This window comes from Dasypus novemcinctus, chromosome 17, assembly GCF_030445035.2.
Source record: "Dasypus novemcinctus isolate mDasNov1 chromosome 17, mDasNov1.1.hap2, whole genome shotgun sequence".
NCBI lineage: Eukaryota > Metazoa > Chordata > Mammalia > Cingulata > Dasypodidae > Dasypus > Dasypus novemcinctus.
The window spans coordinates 15,117,720-15,134,027 of record NC_080689.1 but is presented as its reverse complement, the minus strand read 5'-3'; the positions used below and the strand labels follow the sequence as shown (position 1 = coordinate 15,134,027).

Genomic DNA, 16,308 nt, shown 5'->3' with positions numbered 1-16,308 from the left:
TGCCATCTCTGGCCTTCTTTGTGATCCTGGACATACCACAGGAAATGTGGAAGCAGAGAGATTCAATGGGCACACATGGAAGGTCAGAACTCAGTAATATTCTTGGGAAGGAAAATTTATTAACGACTTGCCGGGCTCAGGGACTCCTGTTCAAAAACCCGAGACCCAAATAGGATTTTTGGGTTTTCTTTTATACAGAGGATGTAGGAGTGGGGAGGCAAACGGTGCTTATATGCAAAAGGACTTTTTATTAGTTTTTAGAGTTTCAAGTGTTTTATCTATTAGATATGTTTTGAATTAACATATACTCTCCAGGTAAGCTTGAATTAAGACATATCCTCCACATTCCAGGTAAGGCTGAATTAACACATTTAGCTTACACACACAGCCCAGGCTATTTATGAAGAAACACATAGCCCTCCTTGCCCTCCCACACACACAGCCCATATCACTAAGATAGTGTGAATTCAAGTCCCATGCCCACATTAATGTGGACTTGTTAGGAATGCCAGGTAGGACATCTTTTTTTCCCTCCCTACTCAGAGTTAAAGCTGAGGCAGCCATTCCCACTCTCTCCCTCTGCAGGTTGGGGTTTTCCCAGGACCACTGGAAATAGTCCAGAAAAAACACTGGGCTCCAGCTCTCAATTATCCCCTCTGGTTTTATGCTTTGTCATTTCTGGCCTCCAAAGAGGTTTGCTACCAGCTCAACCGTGCATTAAAATGTTTGTGTGTATATTCCCAAGAGATTTAGTTGTGCTGCACCTAGAAGGTTAAGTGTCATCTGCCACCTTGCTGGAAAGAAAAAACTTTCTATTTAAGCTTATTTAGAAAGATTTCTTCTACTATTCAAATAGATTTGGAGGATGGAGGAGATGTGATAAAAAGGACTTGAACCACAACTATAATACTGTTAAAAATGTAGTATTGCGGGAAATGGATGTTGCTCAACCAATTGGGCTACCACTACCATATACGAGGTCCAGGGTTTGATACCCAGGGCCTCCTGGTAGGGGCAAGCTGGCCCATGCAGAGAGTGCCAGCCCACGCGGGAATGCCACCCTGTGCAGGAGTGCTGGCCGACATGGAGAGCTGGTGTTATAACTGTTGCCATTTTACAAATTACTTTTCTTGTATAATCTGTAAAATGGCAACAATTATAGGACTCTTCTTGAAGTTCTTAGGATAGAATAATGGTATGTGTAAAAGTTTAGTTTGGCACCTGGTGTTTTAAAAACTCAACATCATCTATGGTTATTTTCAAAACATCTTTCATTAATCTTGCTGTTTATTTTTCCAGATGAGCACTAGAACTTTTCCATATTCTTAAAAAAAAAAAGCTTTTGGAATTTTGATGGAAAATTAATTTTGACTGAAATGTAAAAAATAATTTGGGGAGGTGGGACATTGCACCAAAATCAGGTCTCTTCAACCAGGAACATGGTATCTCTCACCAAAGTTTGACAGTCTCTCATTTAGATACTGAACACTTTTGATTCCTACTTTACAAGTTTATTAATACTGTAAGTGAAATATTACTTTTTCTAATTATTGCTAGAATATAAAAAAGCTTTAATTATTATGTTATGGGGCATTTTGTTGAAGTGTCACAATAATCCTAGTTTTCCAAGTAACTGGATCATCTGCAAATCAACTTTTATCTCCTTTTCCAAACATCCCAAAGTGTATTTTATGAGAGGTTAGTAGACATCTTCATTTTATTCCTAACCTTAATAGGCATTCTCTATTGTTTCATTGTAAATTTATTTGATGTTTAGATTCTTTTAAACCTACCATATTTTATCAGGAATATAAATTAAATAGCAATAAATAACATTTAGGCATTTATTAAGATGAGAGTATGGCTTTCCCTTTACTCTACTAATATAATGCACGCTATCCTACTTCTTCATGGATTAATGTTCCTGTCATATATAGTTTGACATTAATTTGTTTATAACTTAAGCCTTCTGACAATTTGTTTTTGGTACTGGGCTCATGCTAACTGTATAAAATGAACTAGGATGCTTCTTCTACGTTTTGGGATAGTTTATATTGATGTGGGCTATGGGTGGAAGGCTCTTTGTCTCTTCAGCGATAACATAAGCTGAAGGCTGTGGGTGTGGAACGGTAAGAGGCTGCAGTCCTGCCCTTAGGGACAATGACAACAGGCTCCAGTCCCAGGAAACAGTTTAACAATGCAAGGGCTATAAACTTTAAGTATTTAGGGGAAATGCAAAAAGTAAATATGCTAAAAGCTTATCTAGAATATCTGGAGTCCATGCTAAAAGCTTACCTAAGATGTGGAAGATATATATGCTAATTGAAGCCTATTGAGAACTGAAACAAAGGGACCATTTGGCCTTTCCTCTCTGTATAAAAGACGTTTGAAAATCTTGTTCGGGGCTCGGGATTCAAACAGAAGTTCCCGAGTCCGGCCGGCCGTCAATAAACCATTTTTCCTTCTCAAAATCATTCCTGAGTCCTGGCCTCTCTATACTCAAATAATTGAACTTCTCTCAAATTCTACAACATTTTTGGCGACTCTGGTGGGATAACAAAGGAAGGCCAGAGACGGTAGCATTTTGCTGCCCCTTCCAAATCCCCGAGGAAGCCGGGAGGACTCGGGTGAACCCCAAATCTGGGCGCCCCTGGATTAAATTTAATCCAGAAAAGATGTGGGCTCCACCAGAATCTTCCCGACAAAAATCGAGGGCAATGGAAGGTCTGAAGAGAAAGATTCTGGGAACGAAAAAGAACTCCGAACTTGGAAGAAGGTAAGACTCCCCAGGTGAGCACAGTCTGGAAGGCCCTAGCTTTAAATTGCTAGGAAGGGGAGGCTGATCACCTCCCGAGAGAACCCTAGTAGCCCCAGAAGGCTGGGGGGAAGCCGTTCTCTCTAGGCTTGGGAAAAGGAGAAAACCCGGGGAAAAGCCCTGGTGTTTTGGGTTTGTCTAACTGCGTGTTAGAATCTGGTACTGGTCTTATATCCACTAAAGGAGTGGAGTCTCGATTTTAATAGGAAGGGCTATTTATAGGTTCAAGTCCTAATGTCCTGGAAATTGGTCTAGATTAAGGAAAACAAAACTTGGTTACAGGAAAATGGATCGGCTTTTCTGGTGGAGCTTGGTCTGGGTATAAAGTTTAAACAGTGGAAAAGTCTAGCTGAAATCTTTTGTTATGGTGCTAAATTGTGAATGAATTTGCTTTATACCAAATGTTAAGTGTTCTGAGGTTTGTGATGGCTGTGGGGCAGCCATGGTGAAAATAAATATATAAACTTGTGGGTCAGATTAGTGACCTTTGTGCTTCTGTCTGTGTCAGCTCAATGCTAGTGTTGGAGTTGTGTCCTTATGTAAAGTGGAATTACAGCTGAGCTGGAGCCCTCCCTTGCCATTGGCAAGGGGGTGAAATGATTCTGGGGCAAAAGCTGAGGAGTCTGGATGTTTGCGGAGTCTAGATGTTTGTGCATGCTCTGCTGTCTTGTCTCTGGTCTGGCCCTTTGCCGGGGCTTGGAGGCCGTCTGTGTCCGCGCCAAGCACCCAAGTTTGTTGGTGATGTCCCAGTCAGGGCACCTGGGTTCCTGGGAGAGTTGCCAAATTTGAGTAGGTTCTGTCTGCCCATTTTGGCTGAAAGCTGGAAAGGGGGGAGTGGCTTGCCCCTTTCCAGTGAGTCCACCCTTCTATTCATAAGCCGCATTCCTGTTTGTTGTGCACCCAACTGCCTGGAAGTGGGGGAAGTGAAGGGGGTGAAAAGCAGAATCAGAAGAAATGCAGTAAAGTTCCCTCCTTAGGGTGTCAAAGCCAAAATACCTTTGCTTTCTGCCCAGGTTCTTAGAAGGTATTGTAGTAACTTTAAGTAAGAGAATGTTTTCTGTGAAGGTAAAATTTGTCTTAAGGGTATAAATAATTATAAAAGTTTTACAAAGCATTGTTTAAATTAAGGTATTTAAATGGCTAATTGCAGAAAGTCATTATTTAACAAAACTGAATTGATAATAATAATAATAAAAGGCAATTTTATAACAAACTTATTCGGCAGCCAATCTCCCCTGCCAACTTGCTTCCAAAAAAAAACCTGTTTCTGGTATTACATGCTACTAAGTATTTAAAGTGAAGAAAAGTTCATTATTTTAACAAGCTTGTTTAGTATTAATGGCAATTATATGTTGTAAGAAGTTTGCCTGGTAACTTAGTATGTGGGATACATGGAGTGTGTTTTTATTGTTAAGGAAACAGAAGATGATTTTGTCCTAAGATAAAATGATTGATTATTGGAAAGAGTAGAGTGTGGGACAGAACCTGAATGAATACTGAAAGTGTAGAAGGTTTGTGGAAGGAAAATTTTATGATTAAAATTGAGTAAGATCAATATACAAAGAAAATCTTTTATCAATAGCTTCTTGTGCTTTAACCTCATCATTTCCTCAGTGTTTAAAGAAGAGTCTTAACTCTTTTAAAAGAACATTTATGTTCTAGAAATCAAATCCTGAAAAGTAGCTTTTTATTTCAAATTAACTGCAAGAGATTTATTCTTTTACTTTAAAGGAAAAATTAAAGTAATGGTTAAGTTCATTTAATATGTTATAAGTCGAATGAAAGATATTTAAAGGTGTTAAAATTAATAGGTTTTAAAAAAATTAATAAAAACTAAATAAGAGTTAAAATCATTTATAAATGCATTTATATTATAAAACAGTGGAAAGACAATAACTGAAATTATAGCTGGGTGAATTTAGCCTGAAACTATTATTTAAGTGTAAATTCTAAACTAACCTTTCCTTTGTTTATGGTTACTTCAAGCCTAACCTCACCCTTTGCCTTTGCCTATGATTATTTCATAATTGAGAAGAGCTGGGACATCACTGTCTCCTCTCCTGGTATTAGTAACCCTTTCTCTCATGAATTCAAGTGTAACCTAAATAAATTGCTGCCTGATGGAATAAGGTTAAATGACCACTGGAGTTTTATTATCTCCAAAATCAAAAAGGGGGGTGGAGGGGGAGAAGTCTCCTGCCTTGACGGTCAGTGTTCCTAAGAGTGGCAATTCATGAGAGAAAGCAGTCTGTCTCCCTGAGGCTTCAAATAGCCTCAGTAAATATATATAAAATTAATCTTGTTGCTTATCCAAAATTCTGCTAATTTCAAGGTAAAATATAAAGTTCTAAAACAAAATGGTGCTAAGGCATTGAGAACATTTTGGTTATTACAGTCCATTAAGTAAGAAGGAAAATTCTTGTGGTAAACTGCATGGTCATAGTGCAAATTAAGAAGAGTTTCAAGAGTCTTTGAAATGTTTGCAGTCACACTTGTTTTGTAAAGATTAGAAGTTTAAAGTAATTAAAGTTATGTTTTTGTCTCAAACTATTTATATCTGCCTATTTGCTCAAATTGTTGAGGTTAAATATGCAGTTATATAAGGAATATGTATTTCTGGACCCCTAAGTAATTAAGCTAAACAGTATATATAAAATAATGCAAATTATAAGTAATGAGTTGTGTTTGTGTCTCTTTGTGTCTGCCCATTTTAAAAAATGCTCAATGTATGTCTTCATACATCAGGATATAATATCAAATTAACAAATAAAAATTCTTAAAAGAGGTCTATTCAAATTGTTAAAAATTATATATGCAGTTATATTTATAAATATTCTTAAAGCCCAAATTAAACTAAGCAGGATGAAAAAAGTCATAGAAATCTGATTATGGAAACAATTGGGAAAGGGCCTCCTCTTTGCAAGAGCTTTTAAGGCAAGACTAGGTGTGGCAGATTAAACCTATCTACTAGGCTAGGGAATTAAGAATCAGTTTGCCAGGTAATTTCCCAGTTTAAACCTTTGTCAGCCATAAAATGCAAAAAAAAAAAAAAAAAAAAAAAAAACACCAAAGATTAGGTTAATTTTCACATAAGAAAAATGTTGATGTAACCTGGTGGCCTGCTGCCTCAGTCTCCCACTCCCCGGTTGGACAGCAGTGGAGGAGACCAGTTTAGGCCAGTCCTATGGGCAGTGGAAGGATGCCCAAGAAGGAGCTAACTAAGTTGGTGCCATTTCAGCACTAAATTCTATTCCTTATTTGACAAAGGGGAGCAGGTAAAAACTAAAATGGTTGGAATGTGATAGAAGAAGCAGTTAAATCAAACTTTTGCATGGGAAAGTTGAATCTCAGATAAGCTGTAACTTCTGAAGTATCCAATCTATGGAAAAACAGAGGAAGAGCTTGCATGCTAGGCTTAGGGGTATAAATTGTGTCATTTTTCTTTGTTCGTGGCACCAGCCATACCTGGCTCTGCACCCCTTCTTGCCTGATTGAGAATAAATTATTTTCTTCTCCACAATCTGGTGAGCCTTATTTTCTTCCAGAAGATTTCTTTCCAACAAAATAAAGGTAATTAGTGGCTCTATTAACAAATTTCAGTAAGTAAAGTCCATAAAAACTATGGAGAGATCGTTCCTGGGTTATGATTTAAAAAATTAAGTAATTGTGTAATGTGTTTTAAAACCTGGTAGTCAGTATGCATGTGTTTTAAAACCTGGTAGTCAGTATGCTTTTAAATTAATAATTTTCATAACTTAAAGAAAAGAAGTTTTTAGCTTCCTGTAAGGGAAAAAGAGAACATTCCTTCCATAAACTATTATGGTTTCAATTTTATTTAACTTGAGTGTAATCTCCCATAGTTAATTTATAAACTAAATTAACATTATGTATGAAATCTTTAATGAGTGAAATTAGGCTGAAGGAAAAAGATTGTAGATATGCTCTCTTAAATAAAGAGTGAATTTCTTTCATTGGTAATTGTAATTTAGTAAGTTTATTTAAACATGAGGTGGCTAGTCAATGTGGTTATAGTCAATTATAAAGAGTTTGTAAAACATCTTCCAAACTGAAAATGTTTAAATAGTTCTAGTTGTAGAAGTCATTGTTAACTAAAAAAACTTAGATTGGTATTGGTAGCAGAAATAACTTCACGATAATAAACCTGTCTGAAGGCCACTGCAAAGTACACATTTAAGTAAATGGTAATAAAAAGTTGTCTTGATTCTATTGGAAATATTCTGTTTTCATTCTAACAATGAAAAATAATATTTTTCCTCTATTACTAAGGTACCTACTGTTATCTTCATAGTAAAATTGTGTAAGTAAACAGTCATTTGATATATGTGTCGCATTAAGTTGTTTAAAATATATATAAAAAAACAAGGAATAAATTTTAACATTGTCAAACTCTTGTGCATTCAAACCAGGCCTTGAATACATTACAGGTGGCCTCTCCATGTGAGTTATTGCCTAGGCTGGTCACTGACCCCTCAACTAAAATATGTGCTATATCAGTCTCTGGTTCTGCTCCTGAAGTCGATGGAAACTATTGCAGTTTCAAGCTCCTGCAGCAGCCAATAATGACTCGGTACAGCCAAGTGTACAATGGATATCGCCTCCAGACTGGCACTGTTCCATGGTGCCAGAGAGCACTATGCACCAGGCTAGTGGAATACTGGAAAATCTCTCTAAGATGAAGGATGCTGCAACTTGGTCACTGCGTTGAAGAACATGCTAAGTGGAGCCATGATATCAGGATACTGTAAGTGAAACTTTTTTATTTTTATTTATTTTTTATTTAATTCCCTTCCCCTCCCCCGGTTGTCTGTTTTCTGTGTCTTTTTGCTGCGTCTTGTTTCTTTGTCCGCTTCTGTTGTCGTCAGCGGCACGGGAAGTGTGGGTGGCGCCATTCCTGGGCAGGCTGCTCCCTCCTTCACGCTGGGCGGCTCTCCTTACAGGTGCACTCCTTGCGCGTGGGGCTCCCCTACGCGGGGTCACCTCTGTGTGGCACGGCACTCCTTTCGCGCATCAGCACTGCGCATGGGCCAGCTCCACACGGGTCAAGGAGGCCCAGGGCTTGAACCGCGGACCTCCCATGTGGTAGACGGACGCCCTAACCACTGGGCCAAAGTCCGTTTCCCTGTAAGTGAAACTTAAACACAATTGGCATTATGGCCTGCTCTCATGGAGAGATAACATGTAAGGTATTACAAACCTGAAACTCAAAACTAATAATTGCAACTCTGAATCCTTATGCATTAAGTAATACATTAGTTAATATTAAGTGCTGTACTTTTATCCTGTACTAAATATATGCCTAATAACTGTAATGTTACCTTTTCTATTTTGGATCAAGTGCAGAAGTATATTAGACATGTTAAATTCCTGGTAAAATCATTTTCTAAACAGTTAATAACATGTCTATAGAATACGGTGGCAGTCTCAGCCAGTCTCAGTCAACTTCTATATTCTGCTGTACTATGCTGTGTAGCAAAAGTGAGGCTTGCTTGCTGATGGTGAGTCACCTATTGAACAAGTCAAAATTGCTAGAAATTGTACAATGAAAACCAAGGTGTAAAAATCTTTATTCTGTAGTTCTGATCACTCCCACAGGTGAAAACTAAGAGTATTTCTAAATTAGTGTTCTAATCCTGAGTGAAGCCAGTTGCCCAAGGAGTGCCAGTTCACCAGGAGCATCTGACAGAGTGAATGAGTGTCAATCATTGAACAGCTTGGAATGTGTCTTCAGACAAAGCTAAGTGTCTGTTGCAATTTCTCTCTAAAGATGGATAACTTAAAAAAGAATATATATGCTGTTCCCACCAGCTTTTAAGGAGTGCCATCTTTATAGGCATCTAACCTTGTCTACCTCTGTAATCCAATGTGTCCTCTTTTAAAAACGGGTATTCCAAATTTTTAATTAAGTTTGTTTCTTTCAGAGTGAACATCTTATTAACCATATGAAAACTTCATCCAACTTCGTACAGAATGCCAGATCCATCTTCCTCCAGTTAGAATAAATTAAGAGTTTTACACCTTATCAGGCAATGACTACAGCCCATGGCCAGCAGGAAGCAGTTACAGAAAAGAGATCGTCTCCCTTCAGCACCCCTTTTAAATTAAAGGTGTAAACTCTTTAAGAGTAAAATAAAAGTAATAGATGGATCTGGAACCTGACTGGAAATCCACGTGAGTGCCAGTGGCAGCAGAATAACTGCAGGAGGCCCCTGCCCAAGATTCTGCTGTCCAGAATGAAAAGTTCTAAACTTCTAAAAACAGTCCTGGATGCTGTACTAAAGACTGATAATCAATCAAAACAACAAACAGCCATCCACCTCATAGCTCCAACAATAATTATGCCAAAGCTTAGCAAGTTAAACTTTGGCAAAAGGGGGGGAATGATGTGGGCTATGGGTGGAAGGCTCTTTGTCTCTTCAGCGATAACATAAGCTGAAGGCTGTGGGTGTGGAACGGTAAGAGGCTGCAGTCCTGCCCTTAGGGACAATGACAACAGGCTCCAGTCCCAGGAAACAGTTTAACAATGCAAGGGCTATAAACTTTAAGTATTTAGGGGAAATGCAAAAAGTAAATATGCTAAAAGCTTATCTAGAATATCTGGAGTCCATGCTAAAAGCTTACCTAAGATGTGGAAGATATATATGCTAATTGAAGCCTACTGAGAACTGAAACAAAGGGACCATTTGGCCTTTCCTCTCTGTAAAAAAGACGTTTGAAAATCTTGTTCGGGGCTCGGGATTCAAACAGAAGTTCCCGAGTCCGGCTGGCCGTCAATAAACCATTTTTCCTTCTCAAAATCATTCCTGAGTCCTGGCCTCTCTATACTCAAATAATTGAACTTCTCTCAAATTCTACAACAATATAGCTTTAAATATTTTCTCCTTAAAAATTTAAAACAACTCACCTGTATAACATCTGGGCATGCTGTTGTTTTGAAAGAGAGTTCTTAATAATTTTATAGAAGACACCCCTGATTTTTCTATTAAAAATTTCTTGAGACAATTTTGGTAATTTGACTTTTTCTAGAAAGTAGTCCATTTCATCCAGATTTTCACATTTATCTTTGTGGTGATGAATGTACAACATTGTGATTATACTAAAAGCCAATGACTACACATTTTGGATAGACAGTATGGTATATGAATATATCTCAATAAAACTGCTTAATAAAAATGATCAGCCTAAGACAATACAGTATTTATAATCTTTAAAACGTTCATCGCTAAATATTTTTGTTCTTTATGTGCCTGACTTTCTACCTTTTGCTGTATCTATATAGGTATTTCTTTTTATCTTTGTTTTGAAGAACATTTATTCTGTTTTTAATAATAGTGACCTTGTGATTTTCCAAAAGCATTCTTTATCCTACATTTTTCTAATTGTCAAAGTTAATATTGATATGGGATATTCTACTCTATTTCTGATGAAAATGTTTTTACTTTTACTTATTAGCTCCTTCTTCATCCGTAACTCACTCTCAAGGCCCCATTAATTTCCATGAGGGCAGCTTTTCTTTTTTGCTTGTGGGTAACTAGTTTTTATTTTTTACCTTTATCCTTATAATTTAATTTTTTTGTTAGGACAGGTTTAATTATAGGACCCTTTTTCTCACTCATTTTTCAAGAATATGATGAGCACTTTTAATCTATTCACAGAGGTCTTTTCTTCAGCCTCCAAAATCTTTTTCCAATTGTATCTTTGAATATTGATGCTTCTCCACTTGTTTTGTTCTCACCTTTAGAACTTCCTATGCTGAAGTACCAATCTCTGGCCTACCAGTAGTCCTCTACCCTCTTGTTGGTATCATCTCTATACTCTCAAGTTCTGAGAGAGCTCCTTGTTTGTTGTTCTCATAACATTGTATTTTTTGAAATATCAACCATGGCATTGTTTACAATGTATATTTTTGTTTGCACCTGCATTTTTAGATCCCTTTAAGCCTCTATGTATTTACCCCAACCTGTTCTCTTCTGGCCTTCTGCTTCAAAAACGACACATTTCTTATATTCTTTTGAAGACGCCAAACAGTTGTCTGACATTTTCTTCCTTATTGATAGTGTGTAATTTTTAGTGCTTTTTCAGGATAATGTTCCTTTTCTTTTGTTCCTTGGTATTTTGTCCTAAGTCCCATGTTCTACCATCTCTACTTTACCCAGGCCTCTGGCCATTTTACTCAGCTTTGGTTATAGCAAGAGATATCTCTGAGTAATGGGACTATGATATTTTGTTTATTTTTCCCAGTTTAAAAAAAAATTCCTACACTATACATACACACTTCTGTAATTATTATTTTGAAAAAAAAAATAGAAAAAAAATTCTCTAAACTACCCCCATGAAGAGCACAATTTAAAAATCGACATTAATCTAAGATACAGAAATATTATATCAAGATAATTAAGAAATATGTAACTTTTGCTTCCAAGAGGGGAGATTCTAATATATTAAGAAACAGAAGGACACAATGATCTAACTCTGTTCCCAAATAAGCACCAATTTTATTCCAAATAATGACATAATTTTTTAAAAAGAAATTTCTTAAAATACTTTTTACAAAAAGTAACCCAAGTGTCATAAATTCTGGAAATTCTGTCTTGCACATGAATACTATCCTAGTTGAAACAGTCCAAAAATTCTATTGTTTCTATAGATTTCATTTAAATAGTTTAAAAATAAAAACCTTTCTATTTACCTTTCATGATAAATGATGCCACTGATAACTCTACTGGTAGAATTTTAGTTACTTTGGTGATTTTTACAGTTTTACAAATAAGGAGCACATATATATAATATATATATAAATAACAAGCCAGTCTAATGACTTGCATTGGAAACCAGGGAGTTACATTTTGTTAAACCCAAATTGAACAGAGTTGAATTTAGGTTAATACAGAGAAAGGCATGCTCTGGATGTGTCGTTCTTTGTATTTCTTGAAGCATCAGGTGAATTGTAAAGAGTTCAAAGAGCTTCTTATTACTCCTGTAAGAGAATGGGTACATTAATTATGCATCCTTGGAAAGTTTATTTGTAATGACAATGAGAGATAACTTATGTAGAAATGTGAAGAAATTGCATCTGTTTTTAAAAATAGTGGAGGAAATGGGTGACTAAAGGATTAAGATGCTGAGAGGAACAAAATAGGTCTTACGAGAAAGGCCTGAGGTGGAAAAAGCACTTAAGGGAAGAAGGAAGAGCCTTATAATTCTGAAATCTATATCAGATGTCAATTCTATTTGCCCTATTACACTATTGAGGAGCTTAAGAAATTTTTTTTTTTCCAGAGCTACAAAAAGAGTAAAATAAATGATCATTTATTTTAAGGACATCAGACTTTTAAAAATAGTAAAATATTAGTTTACCTTTTGACTTAGTTCCAAAATGCTTTACAGTTTTCAACCATCCTCTTTCTCATAACTAATAAGTAATTTCACTTTCAATCAGTTAGAATTATGTCATATAACATGTTTCTTATTTCTTTGTCTAGGTATATTTATTTCTTGAGAAGAATTACCAAATAACCATATGCACCATCCACTTAACACAAAAGGACTTATATCTTTGTCGTTTTAAAGATTCACTTTAAGACTTGCTTGAGCATCAACTATTCTCAATCCTCTTGTTTGAGCTTTGTTCTAGTTATTTATGTAAATCTAAAACAAAATAAGCTACAAAATGCAATACTTAATAGTAAAACATTTTGGCCCAAAGATATATACTTGAACTTTGGATATACTTCAAAAAACTTCCATGAGTTAAAAGCTAGGGAAGAATTAAATCTAAATAATGTTACTGTAGTTTCTTGTTACCACAGGCTATATGGAAACAGACCTGAGGAAAATTTATTGATTATAAACCAAAAGAATTATGATATAATAGGCAAAAAGGGAAGCTAGTAAATTGATAGATTTAATCATTTCCAGGCCAAAACTAATAATTTCGTGAGCCGAGTATAAGATTATAATTTAACAGTTAATAATTTACTACAGTGTGCTAGACATGGTACAAAAAGAACATAAGTACCTACTATCTACCATCTATAAATCATTTAAGATGCATTACATTTACTATTTTAGGTATACTAAGGCTTATTAAATTATTTAAGTTCTCTACCATAGAAATCATGGGTGAGGATGGAAGGGAGTTGAACCACAAACACTGCTGCAAAAATGAAATGAGAAAGGTGTTCAGATTTGCCTCAAAGGGAAACTATAGACTATATCAAGATTCAAGGAAAATAAAGCTTAAAATCGATGTTCTTAATTTATAAGTTAAAATTTGATTTGCCAATGTTTAGTAAGGGGGAAAAAAGAGAGGAAATATAAAAAGAAAGCCCTTGATTCTCATAATAAAATCAAAATTAGTGGCAGTAGCAAACCCATAACATTTTCCCAAAATACACCCAGTTGCCAAAATTATTTTAAATCTTGACTGCCTGATTATTTTATTTATTTATTTAATTTTTAAGGTACTGGGGGCTAGGGATTGAACCCAGGACCTTGTATGTAGGAATCTGGCAGTGAACAATGGAGTCAGAGTTGGTTTTCTTGTTTATTTTGCTTGTTGTTTTGATTTTTTTCTGGAGGCACTGGGAACTGAACGCAGAACCTCCCGTGTGGAAGGCAGGCACTCAAGTGCTTGAGCCACATCCATTCCCTGCCGGATTCACTTTTATTCCCCTAAACTCACTTTAGTACATCAAATAAGAATGTGCAAAACACATTTTTTTTACCTTTACCTCTCATTTAAAAATTAACAGTATGCAAGGATTTTTTCTGATATTATCACTTGATTGCAAAAATTTCCACTTAATTTTACATACTTGATCTGTGTAATCTAAAATTGATTTAGCTGAACTAAACTACAGAAACAACTAGATAGTCTAAGATTAACAGTATAATTCTAGTTTATCATTAAGCATGTGGTCTTAGATAAGTGTTATTAACATTCATGAATCTCACCTTTCTATATTTGTATATTGGAAATTTTGATTTACTAATCAAAGCTGAACTAGTATAGGATTCAGAAAAATATAAATGATTATAATGTACCTTTCAATAAAAATACTAGAAATAATAAATTCTTACTTGATTTTGGAAAGTTTCTGTAGAATAATACTGAGCTTTTCTAGTATTTGAAGATCAAGCTTTGGGGTTCGAAGCAGCACAGAGCAAGTACGAAAAAATAAAGTGTTGCTACAAGCTTCCAGAAAAGGCTGCAAGGATTCTGCAAAATAAGTCATCAAATGCTTAACTGTTAATGAGTAAACTAAAAAGGATACTAAAAAAATAAAAATAAAACAAGAACTATAGGGCATATTTACAAATACTCATATGAATATTCATTCTTTTCATCATTTGAAAAATTAAGATCCACTGGACTTGTTGAACAATGCAAACCAAACATATGTAACTTTCAATAGGTAGAATTTGGTAGAAACTGTATATTTGAAACAAAGGAAGAAAAAGTAATTTCTTTTATAGGTTCATAACAATATGCTTAAGTTCAAATAATTAGGAAGAAGGAATTTTGCTGGGGAGATAAACTTAAAAAAAAATAAAAAAATAAAAAATCTAAGTTTAAGAATCTCACTTGAGTTGTGGGAAGATAATGGAATAGGAAGATCCAGGAATCACTCCGTCCACCAAAACAAATACTAACAAGAATTGTCTGAATCAACCACTTTGAAACTCCAGAGTCTAGGGAAACACTGCACAGCATCCAGATCCAGAGAGGAGTGGGAGGAAGAGGCTGGTAAACTGTGACAAAGACCAGTGAGATTCACCCTCCCTGCAGTGGTTACCATTCCCCTTCCTCCAGTCTTGTGGCAGGCAGCAGTGGGGACTAGACCTCAGGCTCCTCGTGCAGCTTGCTAGTGCCAGGGTACATAAAGACCTAGTCTTTCCAAACTCCAGGTGTGCCTGGTGTCTGATCCCAGATCTCTACCTTTAATCAACTACTTCAGATCACTGGGGGCCAACTCTGCAGAGGGCCATTTCTCCAACCCTTCTCCTGCAAAGGAGGAATCTTGAAAGACAGTAATATTCCTCAAAACAATAGAAAACATAGAAAGGCACGCATTAACCTGGCAAGTGCTGAATTAAGAAAAGCTTGTATTCCCACTGTGGGTCCCTAGCCCTGTTCCAGAGAAAGTGAGTGGCCACTGTGTGCACATAGGGTCCATGTATGTCAGTGCCAATCTATCCTGTGAAATTCTGAGAGACTGAACCTGGGAATGTGTTGCAGGCTGGCCCTCCCAGAGTCTGTCCTTAGGATAGAGAAGCTGCTTGGCTTGAATGACAAGAGAATCCATCTACCATATGGAGGGTCCAGGGTTCGATCCCCAGGGCCTTCTGACCCGTGTGGTAAGCTGGCCCATATGCAGTGCTGCTGTGTGCAAGGAGTGCGCTCTGCAAGGAGAGCTGCCCCACGTGAAAAAAAGCACAGCCTACCCAGGAGTGGTACCACACACACGGAGAGCTGACACAGCAAGATGATGCAACAAAAAAGAGACAGTTTCCCGGTGCGCTGCCAGACAATGCAAGCGGACACAGAAGAACACACAGCAAATGGACATAGAGAACAGACAATGGGGGGGAGGGGGGGCAGGAAGAGAAATAAAATAATAAATCTTTTTAAAAAAGAAAGCTAGGACAGTGCAAGAAACAATTAACTTGAAATGGCCTGGGACAAAGGACTACCTGCATTAAGTTGCTCAAGAAAGCACCCAGGAGAAGGAGGAGGTCTACACTTAGAAACTACTGTAAACTATAAATGGGGAACTCCTAAGGCCTCTAGCAAGCATAGCCCAGGAAAAGAAGCAGGCTCTCCAGCTCAAGGTCCACACAGGCTCAGATAAGACAGACAGGATCCTGCACTTCCCATTAGACTTAGGCTGAAGGAGACCACCAGCCAAAGCAAAGCCAATTTGCAAAGACAGTAAAAGGTACTTTAAGAGTTGATTTGTTTGTTTTGATTAGTTCTTGGCATTCAGGAAAATCTCTGTCATATCAGAGATTAAGATACAATTTAAGGGACAGCCAGGGACTAACTCTGAAAGTAAACCCTTTAAAATATGAAATGTACCACACTAATGAAAGAAGTTGTTGATGTGGGAGTAGTGGAAGGTATGGAGAATGGAGTATATGGGAACCTCTTATATTTTTTAATATAACATTTTGTGAGATCTATGTGTCTTTAAAAAAAAAAGTAATCAAATAAAAAAAATATGAAAATATACAGTATGCAACAAAAGATTAAAGACACAAAAACAGGAAATAATGGCCCATCCAAAGGAACAAGATAAAAATCCAAGAACCATCAAAGAAGAGGACCAGACTTTGGACTTACGAGATAAGAGACTTTAAAATAATGGCCCTTAAGAAAACCCAGAGAAAGAGCTACAGCAGATTGGAGGTGATGAATGAATCAGTGAAACTAAAGATAAGACAACTGAAATTATTCAGGCTGAGGAGCAGAA

The 16,308-nt window shown here is 36.6% G+C and overlaps 1 protein-coding gene across 4 annotated transcripts in view; it reads right to left on the bottom strand.

Moving 5' to 3' along the window:
- Positions 1–11,298: 11,298 nt before the first annotated feature.
- CCDC138 (coiled-coil domain containing 138) overlaps positions 11,299–16,308 on the bottom strand; it is a 105,647-nt gene continuing 100,637 nt past the window's right edge. For all 4 annotated transcript variants that reach the window (XM_004476912.2, XM_012518976.2, XM_004476913.2 and 1 more), the window contains 2 exons: positions 13,916–14,054; positions 11,299–11,810 (listed from right to left, as the gene is read on the bottom strand). In XM_004476912.2, coding sequence (XP_004476969.1) covers positions 11,645–11,810; positions 13,916–14,054 — 305 coding nt within the window. In that variant the 3' untranslated portion in view covers positions 11,299–11,644. The remainder of the gene's footprint in view (positions 11,811–13,915; positions 14,055–16,308) is intronic.